The 27063-nt window shown below is 48.3% G+C and overlaps 3 protein-coding genes across 5 annotated transcripts in view; 1 reads left to right on the top strand and 2 right to left on the bottom strand.

Annotated features, from left to right (window-relative positions):
• Positions 1 to 1259: 1259 nt before the first annotated feature.
• Positions 1260 to 11420, bottom strand: LOC142664046 (ribosomal RNA small subunit methyltransferase NEP1-like). The gene is made up of 6 exons (XM_075842940.1): positions 11137 to 11420; positions 10706 to 10807; positions 9470 to 9611; positions 6274 to 6332; positions 5171 to 5320; positions 1260 to 1471 (listed from the first exon to the last, which is right to left on the bottom strand). Exons 1-6 carry the CDS (start codon positions 11257 to 11259, stop codon positions 1358 to 1360), a joined length of 690 nt encoding a protein of 229 aa, XP_075699055.1. The 5' UTR covers positions 11260 to 11420; the 3' UTR covers positions 1260 to 1357.
• On the top strand, positions 11371 to 21519 carry PHB2 (prohibitin 2). Of its 3 annotated transcripts, none has more exons than XM_075842939.1 (9): positions 11371 to 11394; positions 15109 to 15238; positions 15323 to 15407; positions 16963 to 17042; positions 19188 to 19372; positions 19826 to 19955; positions 20808 to 20911; positions 21174 to 21251; positions 21421 to 21519. In XM_075842939.1, exons 2-9 carry the CDS (start codon positions 15112 to 15114, stop codon positions 21499 to 21501), a joined length of 870 nt encoding a protein of 289 aa, XP_075699054.1. In that variant the 5' UTR covers positions 11371 to 11394; positions 15109 to 15111; the 3' UTR covers positions 21502 to 21519. The 3 variants fall into 3 exon arrangements, with proteins under 3 accessions (XP_075699054.1, XP_075699051.1, XP_075699053.1); XM_075842936.1 differs by having other exon boundaries at positions 11384 to 11474; XM_075842938.1 differs by lacking the exon at positions 11371 to 11394 and adding an exon at positions 11487 to 11511.
• A 4045-nt stretch (positions 21520 to 25564) lies between these two features.
• Positions 25565 to 27063, bottom strand: part of PTPN6 (protein tyrosine phosphatase non-receptor type 6) — a 70869-nt gene continuing 69370 nt past the window's right edge. Inside the window, exon 16 of the mRNA XM_075842333.1 lies at positions 25565 to 25700. The gene's annotated coding sequence lies outside the window, so the exon portion shown is untranslated. The remainder of the gene's footprint in view (positions 25701 to 27063) is intronic.

Consider the following 27063-nt stretch of genomic DNA (forward strand, 5'->3'; position numbering starts at 1 on the left):
AAGTTGAGTGACAACCACCAGATAACGAACAAACAAATAGATTTTTTTTTTTTTTAAGCCCTTTGACATTACAGGTTCAGCACCTGGGGATGTATCCTGGCCTAGCAATGCTGGGTGACAACCCGTACTGGTCATCATCCAGCTTTCCCAGAAACAGATACAATCTGTCAGCTGTACTCTGCACCAACTTAAGAGGGACTCCAGGCAAAAATGAAAACTTGCCTGCACTTCTGTGTCCTTCCAGCCTCTTGTAAGCAGCGGTCTGTGCTCCAGACTTCAGCTACCTTCACTTTCTAAGAAAATAAGAAGCTACTTCATGTCAAACTCACACTAAATTGTGAAAAGTATGTGCACCGCTCCTAATGATTGAGTTCAGGAGTTTCAGCCACACCCACTGCAAACAAATGCATAAAATCCAGCACACAGTCATGTAACAAACATTCCTAGTAGTATGGGATGTGCTGGAGTGCTCAGTGACTTTACATGTGGCACGGTCATAGGAAACCACCTTTACTACAAGTCAGTTTGTGAAATTTCTGATCTGCCCTGGTTACCTGTTATTATTATCTACTAGATCTGCCCCAGTCAGCTGTAAGTGCTATTATCTGCTAGATCTGCCCCGGTCACCTGTAAGTGCTATTATTATCTACTAGATCTGTCCTGGTCACCTGTAAGTGCTATTATTATCTGCTAGATCTGTCCTGGTCACCTGTAAGTGCTATTATTATCTGCTAGATCTGCCCCGGTCACCTGTAAGTGCTATTATTATCTACTAGATCTGTCCCGGTCACCTGTAAGTGCTATTATTATCTACTAGATCTGTCCTGGTCACCTGTAAGTGCTATTATTATCTGCTAGATCTGCCCCAGCCAGCTGTGTTATCATCTGCTAGAAAAGTGACATCAGCACCAGAACTGTGCGTCAGATAATGGGTTTCCATGGTCGCTGCATACAATCTAAGATCACCATACACAATGTCAAGCGTCTGCTCCAGTGTCCAGTGCTTTACACCACTCCAGCTTAGTGTACCCTGGAGTGATGTATCACGGCTCACCATGGCAGTCTGATGGAGGAATCTGGGTTTGGCGGATGTAAACATATACACTATATACATTCCTATTTATAGTATGTTGCATTGGTGCACACGGTGTACCGATATGGACTGTAGAACATCAACCCTTCACATTTACAACTTTCTGGAAACCTCTGGGGTGAAAAAATTCAGATCACACTCAGTTTTTTTTTTTTTTTAAAGGAACATGTACAGTAATTACAAATAACGGGTTTAATAACAAAACAAAAAGAAAACAGGGGAACCGGAAGTTTGGTAGAAGAACCAGCAAGCCGTCCAGCGTCTTCACACCACCCCCCAGACTTCTTCAAATGCAGTGCAGATCTTGGCGCAGGTCAGGGCAGCGGACAGAGGATACTGACTGATGGACACGCAGCGCTCCGTAAAATCCACATTAACCTGCAAGAAAATGAAAATAAATCATAAGCGATAGGACAAGGATGGTCTGAAAAAAACTGGAGGACAACAACTCCCAGCCTATAGTATCAGGAGTAGGGATGCACGATGCAACAAAACTTCGATACTGTTTCTATACTTTGCATACCCAAACGGTTCGATACCGCTATTTCCTGTATTTCGATACTAAGCTGTCCGGCCGCACGGCTCAGTATAGTAACACATGAATGTATGAGAGCGGGGCTGCGGCTGTGTAATACAGTCACTGCCCCGCTCCTGAGTCCTGACATGTGCGGGGTCAGGATGATGCGATGCGGCCGGCGCTGCAGTAATGAGCGTCGGCACTGAAAACAGAACATGGCGGGCGCACTGCAAAACACCCCCACGTTCTGTCCACAGTGCCTGAACCACCGCTCATTAGTGCAGCGCCGGCCGCATCACCTCATGCTGACTGCGCGCGCACTTCCTGTCAGGAGCGGGGCAAGGACTGTAGTACAAAGCCGCAGCCCCGCTCTATAACGGCGGAGATCAGAGAAACCTCTCCTCTCCTCCGCTATTCCCCTGAATGCTGCGATCACAGCGGACTGCAGCATTCAGGGGAAAATGAGAAGAGGGATGCCCCTGGATCGCGTGACAGGGAATTCATGTGACGCAATTGAGGGCCATACCATATATGGGCAGACAGCCCAGGGTCCATTGAAGGACCCCAGGGCTGTCCTACAATATTTCTTGTTGTTAGGGCATACTTAGGTATGTCCTAACTGCCTGTGTACTAATCATTACACAGGCTAATGTACTGTAATATAGATATATGCCTGTGTACTATCAGTGTATAGATATATGCCTGTATACTATCAGTATATAGATATATGCCTGTGTACTATCAGTATATAGATATATGCCTGTGTGCTATCAGTATATAGATATATATGCCTGTGTGCTATCAGTATATAGATATATATGCCTGTGTGCTATCAGTATATAGATATATATGCCTGTGTGCTATCAGTATATAGATATATATGCCTGTGTGCTATCAGTATATAGATATATGCCTGTGTACTATCAGTATATAGATATATGCCTGTGTACTATCAGTATATAGATATATGCCTGTGTACTATCAGTATATGAATATATGCCTGTGTACTATCAGTATATAGATATATGCCTGTGTACTATCAGTATATAGATATATGCCTGTGTGCTATCAGTATATAGATATATGCCTGTGTGCTATCAGTATATAGATGTATGCCTGTGTACTATCAGTATATAGATATATGCCTGTGTACTATCAGTATATAGATATATGCCTGTGTGCTATCAGTATATAGATATATGCCTGTGTGCTATCAGTATATAGATATATGCCTGTGTGCTATCAGTATATAGATATATGCCTGTGTACTATCAGTATATAGATATATGCCTGTGTACTATCAGTATATAGATATAGGCCAGTACATTAAAGTTTAAAAAATAAATCAAAAACAAAGTAATGTTAAATTTAAAAAAAATCCACATTCACCTTTTTTACAATAAACATTAGAATAAGTCTCTACATAATATACACATTCGTGATTGGCGCGGCCGTAATAACCGGCACAACTATTTTTTGCATCATTTATGATGTGTACGTTGTAAAAAAATAACATAAAAACCGCTTTCTATCACTTATTGTGAGGCACGAGGTGCGATGATGAATTTAACCTCCATGTGCCTCACATTAATAGTAATTAACCCCATCATGTACCTCACACATTAACCCATTAAGATGGAGAAACATGATGGGGTTAATTACTATTAATGTGAGGCACATGGAGGTTAAATTCATCATCGCACCTCGGGCCCCACATCAGAAATGGAAGAACTGTTTTTTTAATTATTACTGTTGGCAAAGTATCGAAATCGCAATACTAAATGAAGTATCGGTATCGAAGTCCAAATTCTGCTATCGTGACATCCCTACTCAGGAGCCTCCTCTAATCCAGGGGTGAAAAACAATCATAGCTGGAATGATCCAAGCCATTAACCAGCTGATGTCTGGCACAGGATTAAAGGGGTTTTCTGTAAATAATGCTTAAAGGGGTATTCCGTTACAAGTTACCCCCTTATCCGTAGGGTAAGGGGTAACTTACTGATCGGTGGGTGTCCGACAGCTCGGACCCCCACCGTTTACGAGAACGGGGAGCCCGAAGTTGCCCAAACCCCAAGTTTCAACCGAGCGGCAGGTCACTCATGCGCACTGCCGCTCCATTCATTCTTTATGGAAGTGCCTGAGATAGACGAGCGCAGTGTTTGGCTTTTTCCAGCGCTGCCATAAAGAATGAATGGAGCGACAGTGTGCATGAGCGACCTGCCGCTCGGTTGAAACTTGGGGTTTGGGCAACTTCGGGCTCCCCGTTTGCGGAAACGGTGGGGGTCCGAGTTGTCGGACACCCACCGATCAGCAAGTTACCCCTTACCCTACTGATAGGGGGTAACTTGTTGTAACCAGAATACCCCTTTAATCATCATGTAATGAAAAATTCTGAAACATTCTAATAAAGAATTGAGACACAAAGTACACCATTTTCAAGATCTCCGCTTACTGCCCGTGATTGGGAACATTCTTGTGAGGTACGGCTCTGTTCACACTGCGTTCCGTGTGAACGTTAGGTGCACGTTCCAGGAAATGAGCATTGTCCAAATGGGTCCATAGACCCTTATGGGCTCAATGGTTGGCATCCAGCTGGCAGGTATTCATTGGTATACTCTTATGCAACTGCATGCGATACATACAGGAAAAACAAAATGTGAACAGAGCCTAAACGGTCTAGACACAAAATGCCCCAGATTTGCCCCTATAGAGGCCACAGAGTTCTTTAATGGTTTAGTTTACATTCGTGGAAAATAGGATGAAGTCTGGGCATCAACACGAAATCTGGGCATGCACAGACAAAAGCCAGGCGAACACGCTGATTTCGGCATGACGGCAGATGTTGGCGGAAATAAGGATCGGGCATTTGGGGATTTTTATTACCCGTCACAGTTTTGCTATGAATGTGTGGCAAAAAATTTATTCAAAAAGCGACTAATGAAAGCTGCAGGACTCGCGGTGCAGCGGTGCGACCATCACATGATCAGGACAGATTTTTATCCCCTGGGAGTGAACAATAAAGGATCCTATAAACTGACAGCAAGCAGAGATCTTGAAACCGTGAGAAATCGATACAGAAAGTATATTGTAAAATTGTATAACTAAAAAATATACTATACTGTATAAGCTCTGTAAAGTATTTACATATCATATTATACCATTTCTATCAATTATAACGATCATTATTTAATAGATAACCAGAAAAACCCTTTAACATTTTATCTCTTTAACCCCTTACAGTCGCAGCCATGGAGCGGGCCGTCAGCTGTGTAAAGGGTTAAAATATTGTTTCCATCCCGTGCATCGCGGGGTCACTGCGGCTCTCAATCACAGTTTATATACTTTGGACCGCAGGAACAGCAATGTATATATGCAGAACAAGAAAGGGTTAAGCGTATGGAGTCGATTTTCTGACTTCTAGACGCCGATTTTGCGACCACACGAACTCGTTGCTGTATTTCCGTCTGTCATTTATCCCATTCTTCATGCGCTGTTTTACTATACAACGTCATGTCCGGTTCTCCATCCCATCCCCTTATTATACAGAACTCAACACTCACCGAACCATGCGCGAACGCTCCGATTACGATCATCATCGGCTCCACGGAGGGGACAAGGTCTCGCACACACGGAACACTCTCACCCTGAAAGGAGGTGCCAACCTTGACGCAGCCCGCAGGGAGGTGATCCGTTATTGGATTCTTAATAACCTAAAGAAAAAAGAAAAAATAATAAACTTTTTGTTTTTAAAAGACTGAGCTGCAGTACCAGGCACAGCCACAACCATATATATGGCGCTGTAGCTGCGTAAACAATAAATGCGACGCGGCGCTTACACGAGCACCACGGCCCCTTCATTCTGCTGATTGGCGGGGGTCTCGGAGGTCAGAGCCCACTAATCAAACATTGATGGCTTTATCATCCATTGATCAGGCATCCAATAATCAAGAAATTCTGATAATCTGGCACTCGCAGACGCTCCGTGGTCGAGCAGCACCCACAAGCACACCGACATGTCAATCAACAGGTCTGCGCGGTTTGCAAATTAATCAGTAAAAGCACTTTCATAGTAAGGCCCCATGCACACGGCCGCGACCGTAATCACAGGCCGCGGTTGCGGGCACGACCTCCGCATTTTCGGCCCGCGCTCCCATACAACGTATCGGAGCACGGCCCGTAAAGAGCAAAAGAACAGACATGTCCTATCTTTTGCGGTACACTTCTACGGCCTGGACGCCTACCCGTAAATATACAGGAAGGTGTCCGCGGTCAATAGAAGTGAATACGTCTGTAATTGTGGACCGCAATTATGGACGATTTTTACGGTCGTGTGCATGCCCTATTCGTAAGCCCCCCTTAACGGCCGCGTGGTTATGCAGCTAAACGGCAGGTTATCGAGTGGCCATAAAAAAAAAAAATTACGCTTTTATCTGCAGTCAATTTGCAAATTGCGCCACTTAACATGTCAGCGCTGTCCCAGTTGCATCACGTTCACATCTCAACCGCCGCAATGCGAGAACTCAGCCGTCTACAATGTTGCCTACGTCTATACGTATAATCTATATATTTTCATGACAATAATCCAGAAGATTTGATAATCCGGCATGTCCTCGCGTATCAGAAATCTCGATTCAAAACCAAAATGTTTTTGGGGTTCTCTCACCTTTAAGAGTTTCTGGGGTCCATCGGCAGCTCGGACGCTCAATTTATGCAGCAGTTGTACTAAAAGAGACGGAGAGTGAAGTGTGAACACGGGCAGATTTACTATAAAATTCGCCAGAATTCTGGTGTACATGCTGTGCGCCATTTATTAATGTTTTTTAGATGCCTTTGTGCCTTGCTCGATGACGGGTGTGTCTTAGTGGAAAAGGGGTGCGTCTTAAAGTTGGATCGCCAAAAATGCACCAAAACTTTGGCGCAAAAACAATGGCGTAAATTAAGCCAATGAATAGATGATATAAGGATGGAAAAAGAGCCTAACGTGTCTAGAGAGATGCGCCAAATTTATCATACATCGTGCGCCACTGTGATAAATTTGGCGCATCTTCTGACTACATGGTTTAAGTTTAGGCTGCCTTGAAAAGCATTAGACATCTGCCCCATTGTGTATTTTGTTAGGTGCCACTTAGCGGTTCATGTTCACACAAGGTATTTCTACTGCGGATACGGCAATGCCTGAGGCTGCACTACTGAGAGATTCTGATGACATGTCCTCCTCTGATTTCTGTCAGGATCAATGTTGTCATGTAGACATTGGGACAAATTTCTCAAAATTAATAGTAAAACTGTCCTTGTTGCCCATAGCAACCAACCAGAGCACAGCTTTCATTTCTTAACCTGCTCTGGAGAAATGAAAGCTGCGCTGTGATTGGTTGCTATAGGCAACAAGGCCAGTGTTACTCTTAGGCCTTATGCACACGACTGTTGCTGTTGATCAGGCCGCAAACGATGGATCCAAGCGTCCGTGTTTGAATCTGTAATGTCTCCGAGTGGTTTCTGAACCTGTTGTTTCCGTGTGTCATTCATATTTTACGTTCCGCAAAAAAACAAACAACAAACAGGAGGATATTGTCCGCAAACACGGACGTAGAAAGGACATGTTCCATAATTTATTGAACAACGAATCCACAAAACACACTCCTGTGTGCATGACCCCATAGAAAAGAATAGGTCAGTGTGCTATCCGCAAAAAAACGCGGCAAACACACTGAAGAAAGACACGGTGGCGTGCATGAGGCCTTAGACAAGTTTGATGGATCTGCCCCATTAGGCCCCATGCACACGAACGTATTTTTGCGGCCACAATTCCCCTGCATGGCCCAGGAGCCTGGAGCGCATAAAGAACGGACATGTCTTATTACGGTCGTGTTTTGCGGTCCAGGCTCATAGAAATTAATGCAAGCGTGCGGCCCGTGATTTGCGGGCGGCTCGTGGGTGACACTCTGCGGCTGTCCGAGCAGCAAATCACGGCCGTGCACATCACTACTGACGCGTGCATGAGGCCTTAGTGGATCCAAATCACCATCTACATCAAGGTTTACCTATGTTTCATCAGCCATTTTGTATGTAGACAGAATTTTGTATTAACCCCTTCCCGGCATTTGACTTATCCATACGCCAAAGTCGGGTAGGGGAATTATGGAACGGGCTCACAGAGTGAACCCGCTCCATACTATGCCGTTGTCGGCTGTTAGTTACAGCCAACATTTCAGAGTAATGAGCGGCATCCCGCTCATTTAACTAGTTAAATGCTGCGGTCAGTAGCGACCACAGCATTTAAATTGTTAGAAAGAGGGGGGCGATGGTTGCTTTGGCTGCCTGGGGTCCTAATGAAGGCCCCCAGATCCGCAATCTTTGTGCTCCTACTAAGCCTCCGGCCTGTCAGAATCCCGATATACTGCAATACATTAGTATTGCCGTATATCGTGCAAGTGATTTAACGATCGCTGGTTGAAGTACCCTAGGTGGACTAATAAAAAAAGTAAAAATTAGTTAAAGAGGCTCTGTCACCAGATTTTGCAACCCCTATCTGCTATTGCAGCAGATAGGCGCTGCAATGTAGATTACAGTAACGTTTTTATTTGTTTTTTAAACAAGCATTTTTGGCCAAGTTATGACCATTTTTATATTTATTTAAATGAGGCTTGCAGAAGTCCAAGTGGGCGTGTATTATGTGCGTACATCGGGGCGTGTTTACTACTTTTACTAGCTGGGCGTTGTGTATAGAAGTATCATCCACTTCTCTTCAGAACGCCCAGCTTCTGGCAGTGCAGACACAGCCGTGTTCTCGAGAGATCACGCTGTGTCGTCACTCACTTCCTGCCCCAGGTCCTGCATCGTGTCGGCCACATCGGCACCAGAGGCTACAGTTGATTCTGCAGCAGCATCAGCGTTTGCAGGTAAGTAGCTACATCGACTTACCTGCAAACGCTGATGCTGCTGCAGAATCATCTGTAGCCTCTGGTGCCGATGTGTCCTCGCTCGTCTGACACGATGCAGGACCTGTGAGTGACGTCACAGCGTGATCTGCCAGAAGCTGTGCGTTCTGAAGAGAAGTGGATGATACTTCTATACACAACGCCCAGCTAGTAAAAGAAGTAAAAACGCCCCGATGTACGCACATAATACACGCCCAGTTGTACTTTTGCAAGCCTCATTTACATAAATACAAAAATGGCCATAACTTGGCCAAAAATGCTCGTTTTTGTAAAAATAAAAACGTTCCTGTAATCTACATTGCAGCGCCGATCTGCTGCAATAGCAGATAGGGGTTGCAAAATCTGGTGACAGAGCCTCTTTAAATAAAGTGTTTTTTTTTTTTTATGTAAAACCCCCTTTTCCCATTTTCCCCCTAGAGCATAGTAAAAAAAAAAATGAATAAACATAATTGGTATCGCCGCGTCCGTAAAAGTTTGAACTATTACAATATATCATTATTTAACCCGCATGGTGAACAAAAAAAATTGTAAACGCCAGAATTTCTATTTTTTGGTCCCCTCATCTGCCACAAAAAATGAAATAAAATGCAATCAAAACGTCGCATGTACCCCAAAATGGTATTATTAAAAACGACATAAATAAGCCCTCATGCCACTTAATCGACGGAAAAATAAAAAACTTATGGCTCTCGGAATTTGGCGATACAAAATAAGGCAAAATGGCAAAAAAAATGGTGCTACGAAAAACTAAAACTCGTCCCGCAAAAATCAAGCCCTCATAGTACTACATCGACGGAAAAATAAAGATGTTATGTCTTTTGGAATGTGGGGAGGAAAAAAACTAAAATGCGGCGGGAAGGGGTTAAAAATCAATAAATTGTAGGAATTGCAATAAAATTCTGTTCTCGACATGCTACTTACCCATTAGGCCGCAGAATCGGGGAAAGGTTCGGGGGATTCGGGTTTGTGGGTTGACCTCGATGAGAACGTTCCTCTGTGTGTGGATATAGACTTGTAACAATCCCGCTCGGTTGAGAGGACTGTCCAATAACATCAGCAAGCTCTGGGGGGGGGGATCAAAACAGACGCAATTATATTATATATATGGCAGAAGGGTAAAGGGGGGCATCGGGTGTGGAACCGGGACGATCGCCATGCTGTGGGGGTGAGAGGAGGACAACCCGGGAGGGAGGGGGGAGCAATGTTCTGACTTATTTTGCAGACCTAAATTGGTAAACCCTCTAGACTCGACAGTCCGTGACTACAGGCTCCTGAGATGTAATTTGGGTACCGTTTATTACATTACCTTTTTGTTTCAGGGTCCCCTCGATAGCCTCCCCGAACACAGACAGAGGTTCAGCACCGTAATTTCAGCCATAACGGACGCTGCCGTGTGAACATACCCTAAGATGACGACTTCCGGCCACGGCTTCCGGCCATATTTTCAAGGAAGAGGAGCGTAGACCAACGGAGGAGGCGGCAGGAGAAGGTAATTTATGTTCGTGTATGTGATGTGTGTATCATGTTCGTGTGATACTGTCTGCTGAGCCCTGTATCTAATCCTCCTACACTGCGCAGTCGCTCAGAAAATGGCGGCACAGTGTGTAGGAGGTTTGAATACATTCAAACCCCTCCCTCTCCTGGCACTAGCCAGAATAAGGGAGGGGGGGATTGTGTGAGGACACTAGAGGAGAGTGTGTCCACCCCAAATTTGCAGCATAAAGCAATGAGGTTGCTTTACCACATTGACCAGGCTGCAATTTTGGGAACTGCTCCCTCTAGTGGCCAGCACATGGGAATGTTATAAATTAGAATCGAATTTATAATATTTCCTGCCTTGTGAATAAATTAAAACAAATGTGTAATCACTTAAATACTAAATTGTTTAACTGAAAATAAATAATTTTCTAGCGACACATTCCCTTTAAGGGTTTTGTCTGATGACGACAACTGTCCATACACCCTATTAGGACTCTGGGCTGCCTGGCGCCCCTGGTGCTTCCATGATCATATGGACAGCCAATTAATTTGAAAGGTGCACCTCCACATTTGGGAAATGTACGCATAGACGCAGTAAAGGACGCCGTACTCGCAGCAATCAGCTGATCGGCTTCTTTATAAAAAGTGGACAATTCCTTTAAGTCGGTGACAACGTACCTGATGTGTGATGTCCGGCCGCACCTCACCAGGGTCTTTCCCATTCTTCACCAGGATGTTTTTATGTTGGTCACAGTTTAGTAATTCATAGGTTTTTCCTGCCTGGAACAAGAAATGGATATCGAATACCAGAGCAGCAGCATTTCTCGCCTTCCAATAAGAGCTGTCATGGGGATTTTACTACAGGGGATGATGCCTGATGTTATGTTCATATGTCGGGGACTTGTGCAACGAGGATGACCCCCTTATATAAATATATACAGTGAATGTGCTATATAGGATGCTTCTATATACAGAGATTAGATACGGGTCAGAAGCCTGCAGCCAACAATACCCTACATATACGCAATAGACTCAACCCGTGGGCCTCCAGCAGTTGTGAACTACAACTCCCAGAATGCCTAGTCTGCCTGCGCACACATTTAGATTACCCGCACGGTCTCCAGGCTGGCCCCCTCCAGTAACACGATCAGTCTCTTGTCTTTCCGTCGCTTGATCCGGGGCTCGTCCTCATCTGTGTGATTAACACTCGTGGGTCCCCTGCGCGCCGCCATGTCTGCTAAGTGGTGTGGATGGCGAGAGAGCAACTTCCGGTGCCGGCGCCATGTTGGGGTTGGTTGGATAGTCACATGACGGGGACTCAGCGGAACTATAGTGCAGGGGGAGAAGCGGTTGGCCGGAGCTGACAGGTAATAGCACACTTCCGGTGTCCTTCTGCTGCCGGGGTTGACATACAGGAGGGGACACGTGAAAGCGCAGAAGAACAGGGGTGAGGACGAGGGTTGATTGTGGGGGGCGCCGTACATGTATGTGAGCTCCGCGGTGTCATCATGCTTCAGGATGTCATATGACTATATCGCATGTACTGTTACAATGCGATTTTATCTTGTTATAAAATCGCAGGTCTTTTCCCGTAGGATGGTGCCGTTACGTGATGTAGCCGCTGATGGTCACATTAAGCGATTGGCGCTGTGCGGTTTGCGGCCTCTCAGCCTCATTAGATTGCGCGACTTTAGAAGATTTGATCAGTTTTAGTTTGTGCAGATTTTTTTTTATTCGTTTTTTGGAGGCGAAAGTTCATTTTGGACCACAGCGAAGGTCAGGATGGGGGGAGATGTTAGGAGGCGGTTAGGGTTTAATTTAAAGGTTATGTCCATAATTTCTGATCGGTGGAGGCCCAACCTCTAGGGCCCCCACTAATCATGAGAATGGCGCTGCGTCCCCTTCAAGGTTTTCTTTGCACAATATCGCTTTCCCGGCTGCTCATTTGAAGTCAGACCCGCACCAATCAGAAAGTGAAGCAAAGGTTAGGGGTTGGACTGGTGGTTTGCTGGCACCTGAAGGTTGTGGGGGGGTGAAGGTTGTGGGCGGGGTGTTGGCTGGGTGGCGAAGGGGGGGGTGTTGGCTGGGTGGCGAAGGGGGGGGTGTTGGCTGGGTGGCGAAGGGGGGGGTGTTGGCTGGGTGGCGAAGGGGGGGGTGTTGGCTGGGTGGCGAAGGGGGGGGTGTTGGCTGGGTGGCGAAGGGGGGGGGGTGTTGGCTGGGTGGCGAAGGGGGGGGGTGTTGGCTGGGTGGCGAAGGGGGGGGGTGTTGGCTGGGTGGCGAAGGGGGGGTGTTGGCTGGGTGGCGAAGGGGGGGGTGTTGGCTGGGTGGCGAAGGGGGGGGTGTTGGCTGGGTGGCGAAGGGGGGGGGGTGTTGGCTGGGTGGCGAAGGGGGGGGGGGTGTTGGCTGGGTGGCGAAGGGGGGGGGGGTGTTGGCTGGGTGGCGAAGGGGGGGGGGGGTGTTGGCTGGGTGGCGAAGGGGGGGGGGGGTGTTGGCTGGGTGGCGAAGGGGGGGGGGGTGTTGGCTGGGTGGCGAAGGGGGGGGGGTGTTGGCTGGGTGGCGAAGGGGGGGGGGTGTTGGCTGGGTGGCGAAGGGGGGGGGGGTGTTGGCTGGGTGGCGAAGGGGGGGGGGGTGTTGGCTGGGTGGCGAAGGGGGGGGGGTGTGTTGGCTGGGTGGCGAAGGGGGGGGGGTGTTGGCTGGGTGGCGAAGGGGGGGGGGTGTTGGCTGGGTGGCGAAGGGGGGGGTGTTGGCTGGGTGGCGAAGGGGGGGGGTGTGTTGGCTGGGTGGCGAAGGGGGGGGGGGTGTTGGCTGGGTGGCGAAGGGGGGGGGGTGTTGGCTGGGTGGCGAAGGGGGGGGGGTGTTGGCTGGGTGGCGAAGGGGGGGGGGTGTTGGCTGGGTGGCGAAGGGGGGGGGTGTTGGCTGGGTGGCGAAGGGGGGGGTGTGTTGGCTGGGTGGCGAAGGGGGGGGGGTGTTGGCTGGGTGGCGAAGGGGGGGGGTGTTGGCTGGGTGGCGAAGGGGGGGGGTGTTGGCTGGGTGGCGAAGAGGGGGGGTGTTGGCTGGGTGGCGAAGGGGGGGGGGTGTTGGCTGGGTGGCGAAGGGGGGGGGGTGTTGGCTGGGTGGCGAAGAGGGGGGGGTGTTGGCTGGGTGGCGAAGGTTGGGTGGGGGGGGTGTTGGCTGGGTGGGGGGGGGTGTTGGCTGGGTGGTGAAGGTTGGGTGGGGGGGGTGTTGGCTGGGTGGTGAAGGTTGGGTGGGGGGGGTGTTGGCTGGGTGGTGAAGGTTGGGTGGGGGGGGTGTTGGCTGGGTGGCGAAGAGGGGGGGGTGTTGGCTGGGTGGCGAAGGGGGGGGTGTTGGCTGGGTGGCGAAGAGGGGGGGTGTTGGCTGGGTGGCGAAGAGGGGGGGTGTTGGCTGGGTGGCGAAGGGGGGGGTGTTGGCTGGGTGGCGAAGAGGGGGGGTGTTGGCTGGGTGGCGAAGGGGGGGGTGTTGGCTGGGTGGCGAAGGGGGGGGGGTGTTGGCTGGGTGGCGAAGAGGGGGGGGTGTTGGCTGGGTGGCGAAGAGGGGGGGGTGTTGGCTGGGTGGCGAAGGTTGGGTGGGGGGGGGTGTTGGCTGGGTGGCGAAGGTTGGGTGGGGGGGGTGTTGGCTGGGTGGGGGGGGGTGTTGGCTGGGTGGTGAAGGTTGGGTGGGGGGGGGGTGTTGGCTGGGTGGGGGGGGGTGTTGGCTGGGTGGTGAAGGTTGGGTGGGGGGGGGTGTTGGCTGGGTGGTGAAGGTTGGGTGGGGGGGGTGTTGGCTGGGTGGTGAAGGTTGGGTGGGGGGGGGTGTTGGCTGGGTGGTGAAGGTTGGCTGGGGGGGGGTGTTGGCTGGGTGGTGAAGGTTGGATGGGGGGTGTTGCCTGGGTGGTGAAGGTTGGATGGGGGGTGTTGGCTGGGTGGTGAAGGTTGGGTGGGGGGGGGTGTTGGTTGGGTGGGGGGGGGGGTGTTGGCTGGGTGGGGTGTTGGCTGGGTGGTGAAGGTTGGGTGGGGGGGGGTGTTGGCTGGGTGGGGTGTTGGCTGGGTGGTGAAGGTTGGGTGGGGGGGGGGTGTTGGCTGGGTGGTGAAGGTTGGGTGGGGGGGGGGGTGTTGGCTGGGTGGTGAAGGTTGGGTGGGGGGGGGGGGTGTTGGCTGGGTGGTGAAGGTTGGGTGGGGGGGGGTGTTGGCTGGGTGGTGAAGGTTGGGTGGGGGGGGGTGTTGGCTGGGTGGTGAAGGTTGGGTGGGGGGGTGTTGGCTGGGTGGTGAAGGTTGGGGGATGGTTGGCTGGCATGTGAGAATAAGGGGTTGGATGGAGGCGATGACTGTCTTTGACGATCATGCCCTGCTGGGAGTTGTAGTTGAGGGTTAGTGTTATGCTTGTGTCTGTCATTTGCTCCTCCGCCATCTCCTCTACACCTCGTGTAGGTTTTAGGGCTGGACGTTCTTTGTCACCTGTCCGATATGATGTAACCAGTAGTAATTGTTGAGCTTCCCATCGTCCGACTGACACTTTTTACATTAAAACCTAAAGGATGGGGGGGGGGGGGCAGTTTCTATGGGTCAGTGTTCATGTGTATCAGCAGCCTCTAAGGGGGGTCGTGGTCCTCCACTCAAGCCATCATGTGACCCCTCTCTTGATTGGCCGGGATGGCTCTCAGGCCAGGATACTGTGTATCGCGCACCGAAGGATCAGCCATAAATGTTATAGTCCCCGGAACCCCTTAAATGATTGTATATTGCGCACGTCTGCAGCTTTCTGATACTTTGTATTTTCGGTGCCTCACTGTGTACAAGATCTTTGCTGTCACTAAATGGAAACACAAATGTGACATTCTGAAATTAAAACTCGTCCTCAAGTTACAGTGTACCCGAGCTCTCGTGTACGGACCTGCATGATTGTATGAGCAGCAAGTAATCGGGATAGGTTTTCAGCCTCTGGCTGTATTTCCATTCACTGGCAGCAAGCAAAGGTCTTGTAAATTATGAAGAATTAAAACACAAAGTATATTAGAAAGTTGCAGAACTGTTGAAGACCTGATTAATACATGACCGTGAATTAGATTTATGTATTTTTCTCTGCAGATCATGGCTCAGAACCTAAAGGACCTTGCTGGTCGTCTGCCCGCTGGGCCCCGTGGACTGGGCACCGGGCTGAAGCTGCTGCTGGGTGCGGGTGCTGTGGGCTATGTCCTCAAGGAGTCGGTCTTTACTGGTGAGCTTCCTCCCTCCAAAACCCACCGACCCCCCGAACCAAAGTATAGTCCATGGAGTAATTAACCCCTGTCTGTCCCCACAGTGGAGGGCGGTCAGAGAGCAATCTTCTTCAACCGGGTCGGGGGTGTGCAGAAGGACACAATCCTGTCCGAGGGTCTTCACTTCAGGTACAGCTCTTTCTTGACTCTGCAGATGAACACGTTGTCACCCAGCGTGGCCGCCATTACATCTCCCTCATGGCGTTGTCACCCGGCTAGAAATGGATCAATAGGTGGAGGATGGGTCACTGCATAACGAGACAAAACGGTCAATTAACCTATAGATGACCAATCTCTCCGCGCAGCTCGTACAATAATCTGCTGGATCTGCAGTTGTACAACCGTTTTTTCGATTGCTCCGACCCATCTAAACTAAACAAAAACACTCATGTTTTGTGTATACGTGTCCAACGCAGACCTATTAATCCGCCCGGTAACAGACTACGAACAATCCCTGTGTAGTCTGATCCTGCAGTCGTGGGTTACAGTCTGTTTTTACGTCGTTCGCCGTTTGGTAAAATCGACGTTAACGTTATTCTGCGGGTCAAAACGATTACAGCGATTCTCTTTCACTACTTTTACAAAGTTCCGCGTTGTTAAAATAAATTGTGTTGAGTCGCCACATTCTGAGAGCCATCGCTATTTTTTATTTTTCCTTCGATGGAGCAGAGTCCGGGCTTGTTTTTTTGCGCGTACATACGGATAGCTGGTTGCTTTCTTATGTACTTCATTTTGTTTTGGGAATCAAGATGACCAATAAAACGCAGTTCTGGCGTTGTGAATTTTTTTTTCTTCCTACGGCGTTCACCCAAAGGGTTAAACGACATGATATTTGAACAGTTTGTTCTTTTACGGTCGCGACCCTACAGATTATTGATCGCTTATGCAATACTGATCTGCTACAGTGTATTGCGTTTATCTGTGCTCTACTATTCAGCCTAGCCTCTGCCAAGCAACCAATCAGCACCCGGCAATTTAGTTGTTAGGGTGGGGCAGAGGGAGCCCCCCATGCTGTCTAACGGCTCAGATGCCGCAGTCGTTATCTCCGATCTTTTCCGTTGCAGGCGTGTGTCAGCTTTTTATAACAACCAGGACCTGCTGTATATGTTGCAGGCTCCGCTCCGGAGATCGCGCCATATCAGGGAAGCGCACATCCGCCGTACATGTGCAGGGATTGTGCTAAGGGCTTATATTAACAATAACTGAGGGAATAAAGTAACACGAATGCCGGATAAGACTATACGGGGTTTGTAGTCTGTTACCGTGTAGACACATAGGCCTGCGTACGGGCTGTGTACAAACAACGACAGGAGAGTTTTTTTAAATTGAGACTTTTTGTAGAGTTGCTTATATTCTTAATCTACGTGCATTGGCGCAATAAAAAGTAGCTACGTCCACGTGATATCCGTTGTGTAACGAGAAGTTCTGCAACGTTCTAATATGCATTGTGGTTCAAATGATCACCATTTTAAAGATCTCTGCTTGTTGTCAGTGCTGTGAGCATTTTTGTTTATATCTGAAGGTTGATACTTTGTACAGACCTAATACTTCTCACAGCTGAGAGTTTGCTACTTTTGAATCCAGTCTAGACAGTTCTTGGTAAGGCTCTGTTCACATCTGCGTCAGTTGTTCTGCCTCTTTCCCACGTCCTGGATCCCGGAGTTACGTGTTGTGTATTTTACAGGATTCCCTGGATCCAGTATCCAATTATCTACGATATCCGAGCAAAACCCCGAAAAATATCCTCCCCAACTGGGTCCAAAGGTGAGAACCTTGAACAGTCTGCGCCCTGAGCGGCGTCGCCGTGTCCTCCACAATGTGATCTAGATTTGTGTGTTTTAGTTGTGTTTATATTTCACATTTCTACACCACAGTCTACATATAGAATTAATATACGTCAAAAGTGGAGCCGCTGGGGGAACTATAATAACCTTTCTACGCTGGTTTTTGGCGTAGAAAAGTCGCAGGAGTCACAATCTGCAGAGTAAATTGGGGCATTTTCCGCCACCCACACCTTTAGAAAAACAGGCATGGAATAACTAAAGGGGGGCTGGGCCGTCCGCAGCCAAACAGATTTAAAATCTATATAGCAGAAAACCACGCCATCTCCCATACCCCCTCCCTCCAGATCAGACTGCCCCCCCCTCTTTCTTCTCCTATTGGACAATTTAAAAAAAAATAATCACCGCTTCGCTTCACCCCTCAAGAACGGGCAGCAGGCCGCGGTGCATACAACGAACTAATGTCTGGGCAGTGGCAGGATGTTGTATGCACCGCAGCCGATCAGAGCCTGGGGGGAGGAGTATTTATTTTATGTGGATTGGGCCCAGTCACGATCGCGCTCCCTACAACCGCGATCGTTGTGGCGCATGTCCAGCCGAAAGATACAGCGCATTTATTAAGAGGCGTTCACCTCTTAATAAATGTCACATCATACTCCAGCAAATTGTTTATTAAAAGTCGCGTATGAAACATCAATCTTAATAAATCATCCCCACTGTATACACATATATTACATTACTTATCCTGAGTTACATTCTGTATTATACTCCAGAGCTGCACTCACTATTCTGCTGGTGGAGTCACTGTGTACATACATTACATTACTTATCCTGTACTGATCCTGAGTTACATCCTGTATTATACTCCAGAGCTGCACTCACTATTCTGCTGGTGGAGTCACTGTGTACATACATTACATTACTTATCCTGTACTGATCCTGAGTTACATCCTGTATTATACTCCAGAGCTGCACTCACTATTCTGCTGGTGGAGTCACTGTGTACATACATTACATTACTTATCCTGTACTGATCCTGAGTTACATCCTGTATTATACTCCAGAGCTGCACTCACTATTCTGCTGGTGGAGTCACTGTGTACATACATTACATTACTTATCCTGTACTGATCCTGAGTTACATCCTGTATTATACTCCAGAGCTGCACTCACTATTCTGCTGGTGGAGTCACTGTGTACATACATTACATTACTTATCCTGTACTGATCCTGAGTTATATCCTGTATTATACTCCAGAGCTGAACTCACTATTCTGCTGGTGGAGTCACTGTGTACATACATTACATTACTTATCCTGTACTGATCCTGAGTTATATCCTGTATTATACTTCAGAGCTGCACTCACCATTCTGCTGGTGGTGTCACTGTGTACATACATTATTTATCCTGTACTGACCCTGTGTTATATCCTGTATTATACTCCAGAGCTGCACTTCCTATTCTGCTGGTGGAGTCACTGTATACATACATTACATTACTTATCCTGTACTGATCCTGAGTTATATCCAGTATTATACTCCAGAGCTGCACTTCCTATTCTGCTGGTGGAGTCACTGTGTAAATACATTACATTAGTTACCGTGTATTAATCCTGAGTTACAACCTGCGTTGCATTCACGTTTCTGCAGTCTTTAGAGCTGAAATCTTCCAGCATTCCCTGCTTGTTCAGTGTCTGCACAGAATTTCATCCTGTAAATTGCATTGTGGGAAGCTGGTTCTCTGTGGCGGTTCTGCTGTAGTATATAGTAAGAGAGGTAGGGTCACTCCTCGCTCTACCATACCGTGATCTAGGGATAACATAACGCAGTTCACTAGTCATTAGTTTCCTCAGGGAACTCGCATGAGCTTTGGACCGTGTCTGTCTTTACATTGCTGACGTTCCAAACTGCTGTCAGTAGAATTTAATGCAGCTTCGGATGTGATCAGAGTAAAAGATGTAGTATAATAGCGTAGTTCACCGCTTTCTATGTGGCTTTAACCTGTAAAATGCTGCTGAGCGTCAGTACGTGAGATGTAGAGTTCTGTGTGACGTGGTGTATGCGTGGTACGTTACGTGGCTGTATTATGTGCAGGCTGTAATTCTGCTGCTGTGGTTTTCGCTCCCAGATTTGCAGATGGTGAACATCACCCTGCGTGTTCTCTCCCGCCCTCTGGCCTCCGAGCTCCCCCAGATGTACCAGCGGCTCGGCTTGGACTACGAAGAGAGAGTCCTGCCCTCTATTGTTAACGAGGTCCTGAAGAGTGTGGTGGCCAAATTCAATGCTTCACAGCTCATCACGCAGAGAGCCCAGGTACTGCCAACCCCCCCCACCCGCAGGGAGACCGAGTACTACCCCCTGCAGAGGGCCCAGGTACTGCCACCCCTTCCCCACCCTCTGGGAGTCCGGGTACTGCCACCCCACCCACAGGGAGCCCGGGTACTACCCCCCCTCCCCCACACCCTCTGGGAGTCCGGGTACTACCCCCGCAGAGGGCCCGGGTACTGCCACCCCACCCACAGGGAGCTCTGGTACTACACCCCCTCCCCCTGCAGAGGGCCTGGGTACTGACACCCCCACCCGCAGGGAGCCCGGGTACTACCCCTGCAGAGAGCCCAGGTACTGCCACCACCCCCCCCCCCCCCCCCCACTGCAGGGAGCCCGGGTACTGCCCTGTTCTCAGTGTGCTGTTGGTGGTCTCGCGGTTCCTCAGTCTGTCACATTTCTCTCACACGTCTCTTCTGCCCCTCTGTCTCTTGTATGTAGGTCTCTCTCTTGATCCGTCGGGAGCTGACAGACCGAGCAAAGGATTTCAGTATGATCATGGATGACGTGGCCATCACCGAACTGAGCTTCAGCAGAGAATACACGGCGGCTGTGGAGTCCAAGCAAGTGGGTAAGTGACCTCAAGACCTCCGCAAGGATCCTCAAACTGCATCTATCGGGTCACTGGTTTTGGTTTGTTCTAAATTTTTCTATGAATGTGATGGTCATGTGTCTTTTTTTCAACCGTACTAACTATGTAACTAAATGATAAAATTCTGACTGCCTGAAGCCACCACTAGGGGGCGCTCACTGCTTATGGATTGAGCCAGCTCCCATAGAAGTCAGTAGTGAATTGGTCTTCAGGAAGACTCCCCCCCCCCCCCCCCCCCCCCCTTGTGGTGACTGCCAGCAACATATTTTTTTTTAATTTTATTTTTATCTCTGCGGTTATACAGGGCATTTGGATAAGGAAAATAAAACTCCAATTCCTGTAAAGATAATGAAATTAATCCGCTCAGGATTTTAAATAAAATCAAAAATTAAAAGGGTTGTCTCATCAGAAACACCCCTTTAAGTTTCAGCTCATGGCGGCCATTCAATATGAATGTAGTATTACAGAGCAGCTCTCCATTCTGGCCTATAAAAGGGGGTCCCGAGCGAATCCTCTATGTCCAGTAGGACATGGACAGAAGTTGTGTTCATGAGACGACCCCTTAAACCAAAGGGTACAATTTATCCACAATACACGTTGGTGTCATATGGATTAGATATACAGTCAATGTCCGGAGGGGTCCCAGCGGACAGACCCCCATCCTCCAATGACTAGAGTAAAGGTCACCCTTGGCTTTTTTTTCTTTGCGCCCCTCCGGACCCAGACCACTTGGCCCTGACCTAACCCTTTGGACTCGCCTCTGATCCCTTTAATAATGGGTTTAGCTGTTGCCTCAGGTTTCTGACCATCTTTATCTTTTCTTACCCACAGCTCAGCAGGAGGCGCAGCGGGCGCAGTTTTTGGTGGAGAAAGCCAAGCAGGACCAGAAACATAAGATTGTCCAGGCAGAGGGAGAAGCCACCGCTGCCAAGATGATATCCTTTCCAGCCAGACGTGACGCGCCGTCTCCTCCAATAGAACGTCTTCATTTCTGTATCTATAGAGGCGGAGCATTGACACCATGGAAGCCGCCTATTGGAGGAGATGTGGAAGGGGGCAGTGCATGGGGGGGGGGGAAATCTGTCCATTCCTGTGAAGTACCGCGGCTGTGGAAATATGGGATCATTATATGGCCGTCGTCCTCTCCTATTCCTTCCAGTATTCACATGACAACCCTTTTCCTTGACAACCTCTTACATTGGTGATGCTCTCAGTAAAAACCCCGGCTACTTGAAACTGAGGCGGATCCGGGCAGCTCAGAGCATAGCCAAGACGGTGAGTAAATCCATAGATACCGCTAGGAGACCCCCACCTAAAACTGCAGGAGGGACGATCTATGAGGGAAATGAAAATGGACATCGATATTCTCTACCACTAGGGGGGGGCTGTAACGGGGAGAACCACTAATTGTAAGGTGACATGCCGGTTATCCTGTGTCTTTCAGGTCGCCGCATCCCAGAACCGGATATATCTGAACGCTGACAACCTGTTCCTCAACCTCCAGGATGACGCCTTCACCAGGTGAGGATGACTCCGGCACAACGGGGCACTGGCATGACCTGTGATTAAAAATGGCGCACAATTCCACAGGAATATGCGGAGATGGGTTGAGCAGCACAAAAATGTCACTAAATAAATAGTCACATTTATAGAAAACCTTACAGCTGGGGAGGGGGGCTGATATTTTTTTTTTTATGCCAAAGATTTATAAAATTGTGCAAATTTATTTTTATATATTGCATCTACTGATTTTTTTATTTTTTCTTCCCCTTTTTCTTTTCTTACCTGGGACGATGTGAATCCTGCAGAGGGAGGTAAGTACTTGTGTACTGAAAGACGGATTCTGTCAATTTGCCGCCTCTTTAAATGACCCTAAGGGCTTATTCACACGAACGTGTATTACGTCTGTGAAAATGACGCTCGTTGCACGGACCTATGTCAGGCTATGGGGACGTTCAGACTGTCAGTGATTTTCACGCAGCGTAAAACTCACGACATGTCCTATACTTGCCCGTGTTTCGCGCAGCACGCACCCATTAAAATCAATGGGTGCGTGCAAATCGCGCACGGCACACGGAAGCACTTCCGGGTGACGCGCGTGATTCGCGCTACTGTTGTTAAAGAAGAGAAGGGAAACAAAAGCCCCTCCTTTACGGTGTCGTAACATAAAAACAGTGTCATAATGATGCCGGCTGCGCGAAAATCACGCAGCCGCGCACCATATACACATGTCACACTGAACTTTTGCACGCGCAAAAACGGACACGTTCGTGTGAATAAGTCCTAAGGCTCAGAGCACATGATGCGTATTCCGTGCAGTTTTGCCCCGCATGTTTGCATGTGGCAAATCCACGGCATAACACAGGGCCGGCATAACACAGGGCCGGCATAATACATGAGATTTTAGCTGTCTGGGTAAAATGTTCTAAACTTGGAAAGCTGAAGGTGTCCCTGTGGCCAATGGAACCTACACCTGGAGCAGGACTGGAGGACTGTAATGGGGCTACAGATTCTAGGCCCCTGTAGAACCGCCAGGGGCTCCAGCGTCAGGCCGGACAGCTCATGTAGACACCACCCGAGAAGGTAGTAGGGGGGGCAGGTTGAGAGGCAGCTGGGTATGCCTTGTCTGGGCAGTGCCGGGATGGAGCGTCCGTTTCCTCGCCATTGATCCAACGCCGCTCACTGGGAAACACAAAGATATCGATATTCTTATGGAGCCTTTCCCTGTCTGGGGGGAGGAGGAGGGGTGGGGGGGTTATGCAGAAACAGGTTTTTTTTGTTATAAAAGGCAGAGTAAAGTTGAAGCCTGAACATCTGAGGGGGTTGAATAATTGTGCAAGGAGCGTTTTCCAGTTGTTTGTTGTTTTTTTTTAACTTTATTTAAAAGGGAAAAAAAATTATGAATTTAAAAAGATGAAGATCACTGGTTTGCAATAAAAATACTGGCTGGAACAATCTAAGGCCTTATTCACACGAAATGTTTTTCCTGCGTTGCTGTTCCGTGTGACATCAGTGTACGGTGCGTGTCTGCGTTTTTTACGCACGTATGTCACGCGTTTCACGTCCGTAAAATATACGGAATGAGGCGTTTTTCTTTTTCAAAATAATTTCTTTAGCAACTGTTGCGTGAATCACGCACCGCACACGGATATGTGCGTCCGTGTGCCGTCCGTGATTTTCACGCACCCATTGAATTCAATGGGTGCGTGATGCGCAAAAAAACGCACAAGAATAGGACAGGCAGTGAGTTTAATGCGGCGGACACGCGCTGCGTGAAAAACACGGAATGTCTGAATGGCGCCATTGCGACGCCATGGCGTCCGTGCGACGTGCGTTCTTTTCACGCGTGTAACACGGACCTGAAATCTGCTCGTGTGAATTGGGCCGAAGTGTCATTTGTAATTCAGACTAAAGGGTTGTTTATTTAGGGGGTTTTAATACTTTTGCAAGGATAGATGGAGATCTAGAGATATATATATGTACGTGTTTGCTATAAGCGGAGTTATTATAGACGTCGCTCTGATGGTTCTGACACTTTCCTCTCTCTGCAGTGACAGCCTCATAACAGGGAAAGTCAAGAAATGACGGCTGTAGACCGAAACTACCCAAGACCCCACCGCCCCACCCTCAATGTGGAGTTGGATACACGCCGCCGCCGCACGGAAATTAACCAGATCTGGTCACACTTGTTGGACTGTCCCCGGCCGGGAAGCCGCAATGATTTGTGAACTTTATATTAAAAAAAATAATAATTCTGATACTTAAAATGAACGTGTTTCTTGTTTTTGCGCTTCAGCTTCGTGATCTTGTTCGCTACATTGTTTATCTGCATGTAACGAAAAAAAAACGGATTAAGGCCCTGTTCAGAAAAAATGTGCCTCCAATTTTGAGGCGGATTTTGATTTTTTTTCTTCACCCGCACCCACTGAAGCTCATGCAAGGACCACGAAAAACACTCAAATAGCACTTTTTTTTTCTTTCTCCTACCACCCATTGATTTTAATGGGAGGTCAGAGGTGGAAACAATGGCAAGATAGGACTTATAATTTTATTTTTTTCCCTGCGAGCTGCCACGTTACCTGGGTAAAAAAAACTCCTCTGCCTCCTATTGATAGCAATTGGGGGGGGGGGGGGGGGAGGTGCTGGTGTGTTTGGCTCTGTGTGAACAGACCCTAATAATGCAGCCTGAGATGAGGGATGGCATTTTATCCCTGCTGCTGAGCTGCATCCTCCACCCCCCCCCCCACCCCACCCCACCCCCCCCCCACTTTGCTGTCAGCACAGACGATCCAGATTTGAGCTATTTCGGACAGACTGGTTGCTATAGATACAATGTAACAGCTACATACTTTATTAATGGTTGTCAGGCAGCATGTCGCTAGCAACTGATCGGTCAGATTTCTGTAAGCATACCCTAAGTGTTCAATTTCCCTGCAGCGCCACTACAGGAGAAATGAGGCATTACACTGTCCATTTGTATCAATGTGCTGTCTGTGTAAGGCCGGGTTCACACAGAGTTTTTTGTAGGCGGAAAATCTGCCTCAAAACTCAGTTTGGAATTTTGAGGCAGATTTTGCTCTGCCTGCATGCCATTTTTCGCAGCGTATTTCGCCCGTGGCCATTGAGCGCCTATGAGAAAAAAACGTTGCGAAATACGCTTTCTCTGCCTCACATTGATGTCAGAGGCGTAAACGCCCCAAGATAGGGCATGTCGCTTTTTTCCATGAGCCGGCTTTTCCGCTCGCAGGGAGAAAACAGCCACTGCCTCCCATTTGAAATCAATGGGAGGCATTTTCGGCCTTTTTTTTGTCACGTTTTAAGAGTCAAAAAAACTGTGCGAACTCCCCCTAAGGGCCTGTTCACATCTGCGTTTGGCTTTCTGTTGTTCTGCTCCATCTGATGGAGCAGAACAACGGAAATGCTGGAAGGGATGTGCCCATTGAACAACGCAGAACCGATGCCTGACTGAACCTATTGACTTCAATGGGTTCTGTCGGGTTTCCGTCAGGACGTCAGTCGTTACATCAGCATGCTGCGATATTGTTTCTGGTATTTTTGGCCGGATCTGTGACCGGCCCCTAACCGCCAATGCAGATGTGAACGGGCCCTAATCCAGGACAGGTCAAGAGTGAGAGGTTTTTCTAATCACGCTCCAGTCTCCACTCTTAACCAATGAAAAGATCTGAGTTATGTGGCAATGGGTTTTGTAAGCTGGACAGCCCTCCGCGGTCATATTGTTGGACTTGAGGGGGGGGGGGTGATTTCAGCCGTTTTTTTGGCACTGATTCCAACACTGGTGCCAATTTTGATATGGAAACGGACAACTGAACCTGACCCTTGATTGCATGGCCAACAATTGAATTGCTAGAAAATTGTCGTTACTTTGTGCGTTTCCTGTTTTGAAATGTCCCCTAATGTAAAGCTGGAAACAATGTATTCTGTTCAGATCTAGACCCGGAGTCCTCTGTTGGACGCAGCGCGGTAAGAACGCGTTAATTGTGCCACATTTTTTGAAGTGGCGCAGACTACATGATACGTTTAGTGCAACTGGCTGTTTCTCACATTCATCACGTTCCTATGAGAGCCGGTAGTCGCTACATGTATAACACTTTATTAAATTATCAGTCATTTCACATTATTTTCTAGCAAAACTGTCCAGGTCTCGGATCAGGTAAAAATGGGTCTGGATGCTGGAGGAATACGAAGGGGATCCACCCGACAAAGCTGTCAAGAGAAGAGAAAAAGATCACACAAGGGACTTCAACAATGAGGAGGATTCACTATACTGCGGTATAGAGCTTGTATTTAGAACACTTCCTTGTTTGGCCACTAGGGGGTGCTGTTTGTTACTGTGCATTTACAGGGTGCTCTCCACCCCACGCAAAGTCTTCAAGTATTTGGTTTTATAATGTATCTAAGCCTGACGTGTAATACGGTCTGCTGAGCCAATGTATCTAAGCCTATTACCTGTGAAACTGCTGAGCTGGTGTATCTCCGCCTATCGTGTGATACTGTGTGCTGAGCCTGTGTATCTAAACCTATCGTCGGTAAGACTGCTGAGCCGTGTATTTAAGCCTATCATGGGTGATACTGTCTGGCATCTAAGGCCTCATATGCACACGACCTGCAAACTAGCCTTAGGATGCGGCCTGTCACATGCCCACTCGGAAAAGTAAAAGACTTGTGACATTCCCTAACCCTGCGAGCCAAAGCCCCCCAAGGGTCAAGGACAAGTGGCCACCCTTGCCCAAGCTTAGGAAAGGCCGTGATCCAGTGTCCAACCAGGGCTCAAAATCTTAGTGGGGGTGAGAAACCCGATGGACACTGCACAAGCATTTTTGGGGTGTAATTCCTTTATGGAACCCCCAATGATCTCAGAGTAATCACTTTGTATGTGTTTCTCACAAGTGGCGTCTGGTCACATTTACAAAACCTCTGCTATGACCTAGAGAATGTCTATGAGCCCGTCCTCATTCTTTGGCTTTGTTCACACAGGGCGGCTACGCTGCGGAAAAGTACATAGTATATCCGCCCCGGAGCTCGCTGGGAATTCTGGCCGAAAAACCGCACCAAATTGCACTGCAGTTTTTCGTCCAGAATGTCGGCTGCGGAAAACTGCATGTAAAAATATATAATAGAAAAAACAAAATCTATATGTATATGTACTCATGGCGACGCATCCCTCTAACATCCAACAGCCCGGCCTCCTGGGTTGACGTTTCATCCCATGTGACCACTACAGCCTGTGATTGGCTGCAGCGGTCACATGGGATGAAACATCATCCCTGGAGGCAGTGCTGGATGCAGAAGCAGAGATTTGGGTAAGTATAACTTTTTTTTTCTCTGAGTTGCGATTTTTGCGGTGGAATCGCAGCTTTTCTGCCCCAAAAATGGCAACATCTGCTATTTGTTGCAGGTTTTACCTCCCCATTAAATTAATTGGGGAAAACCCGCAATAGTAAAGTAGCGATTATACAACATAGATTGACAATGAGCAGTGTTTGTACCCATGGTCTCCAACCTCTGGCTCTCTAGATGCTGCAAAACTACAACCCCCAGCATGCTCTGGCAGCCGGGAGACTTCTCC

Source organism: Rhinoderma darwinii, chromosome 11, assembly GCF_050947455.1.
Source record: "Rhinoderma darwinii isolate aRhiDar2 chromosome 11, aRhiDar2.hap1, whole genome shotgun sequence".
NCBI lineage: Eukaryota > Metazoa > Chordata > Amphibia > Anura > Rhinodermatidae > Rhinoderma > Rhinoderma darwinii.

Bases quoted from the DNA above. Each gene is read 5' to 3' on its own strand.
- LOC142664046 (XM_075842940.1), bottom strand. From the start codon at position 11,259: ATGGCGGCGCGCAGGGGACCCACGAGTGTTAATCACACAGATGAGGAC. The intron at 9,612-10,705 runs GTACGTTGTCAC...CCCCCCCCCCAG, and splicing joins GGCCGGACATCACACATCAG to AGCTTGCTGATGTTATTGGA. The intron at 6,333-9,469 runs GTAAGTAGCATG...CGTCTCTTTTAG, and splicing joins CCGATTCTGCGGCCTAATGG to TACAACTGCTGCATAAATTG.
- PHB2 (XM_075842939.1), top strand. From the start codon at position 15,112: ATGGCTCAGAACCTAAAGGACCTTGCTGGTCGTCTGCCCGCTGGGCCC. The intron at 15,239-15,322 runs GTGAGCTTCCTC...CTGTCCCCACAG, and splicing joins CAAGGAGTCGGTCTTTACTG to TGGAGGGCGGTCAGAGAGCA. The intron at 15,408-16,962 runs GTACAGCTCTTT...TGTATTTTACAG, and splicing joins TCCGAGGGTCTTCACTTCAG to GATTCCCTGGATCCAGTATC.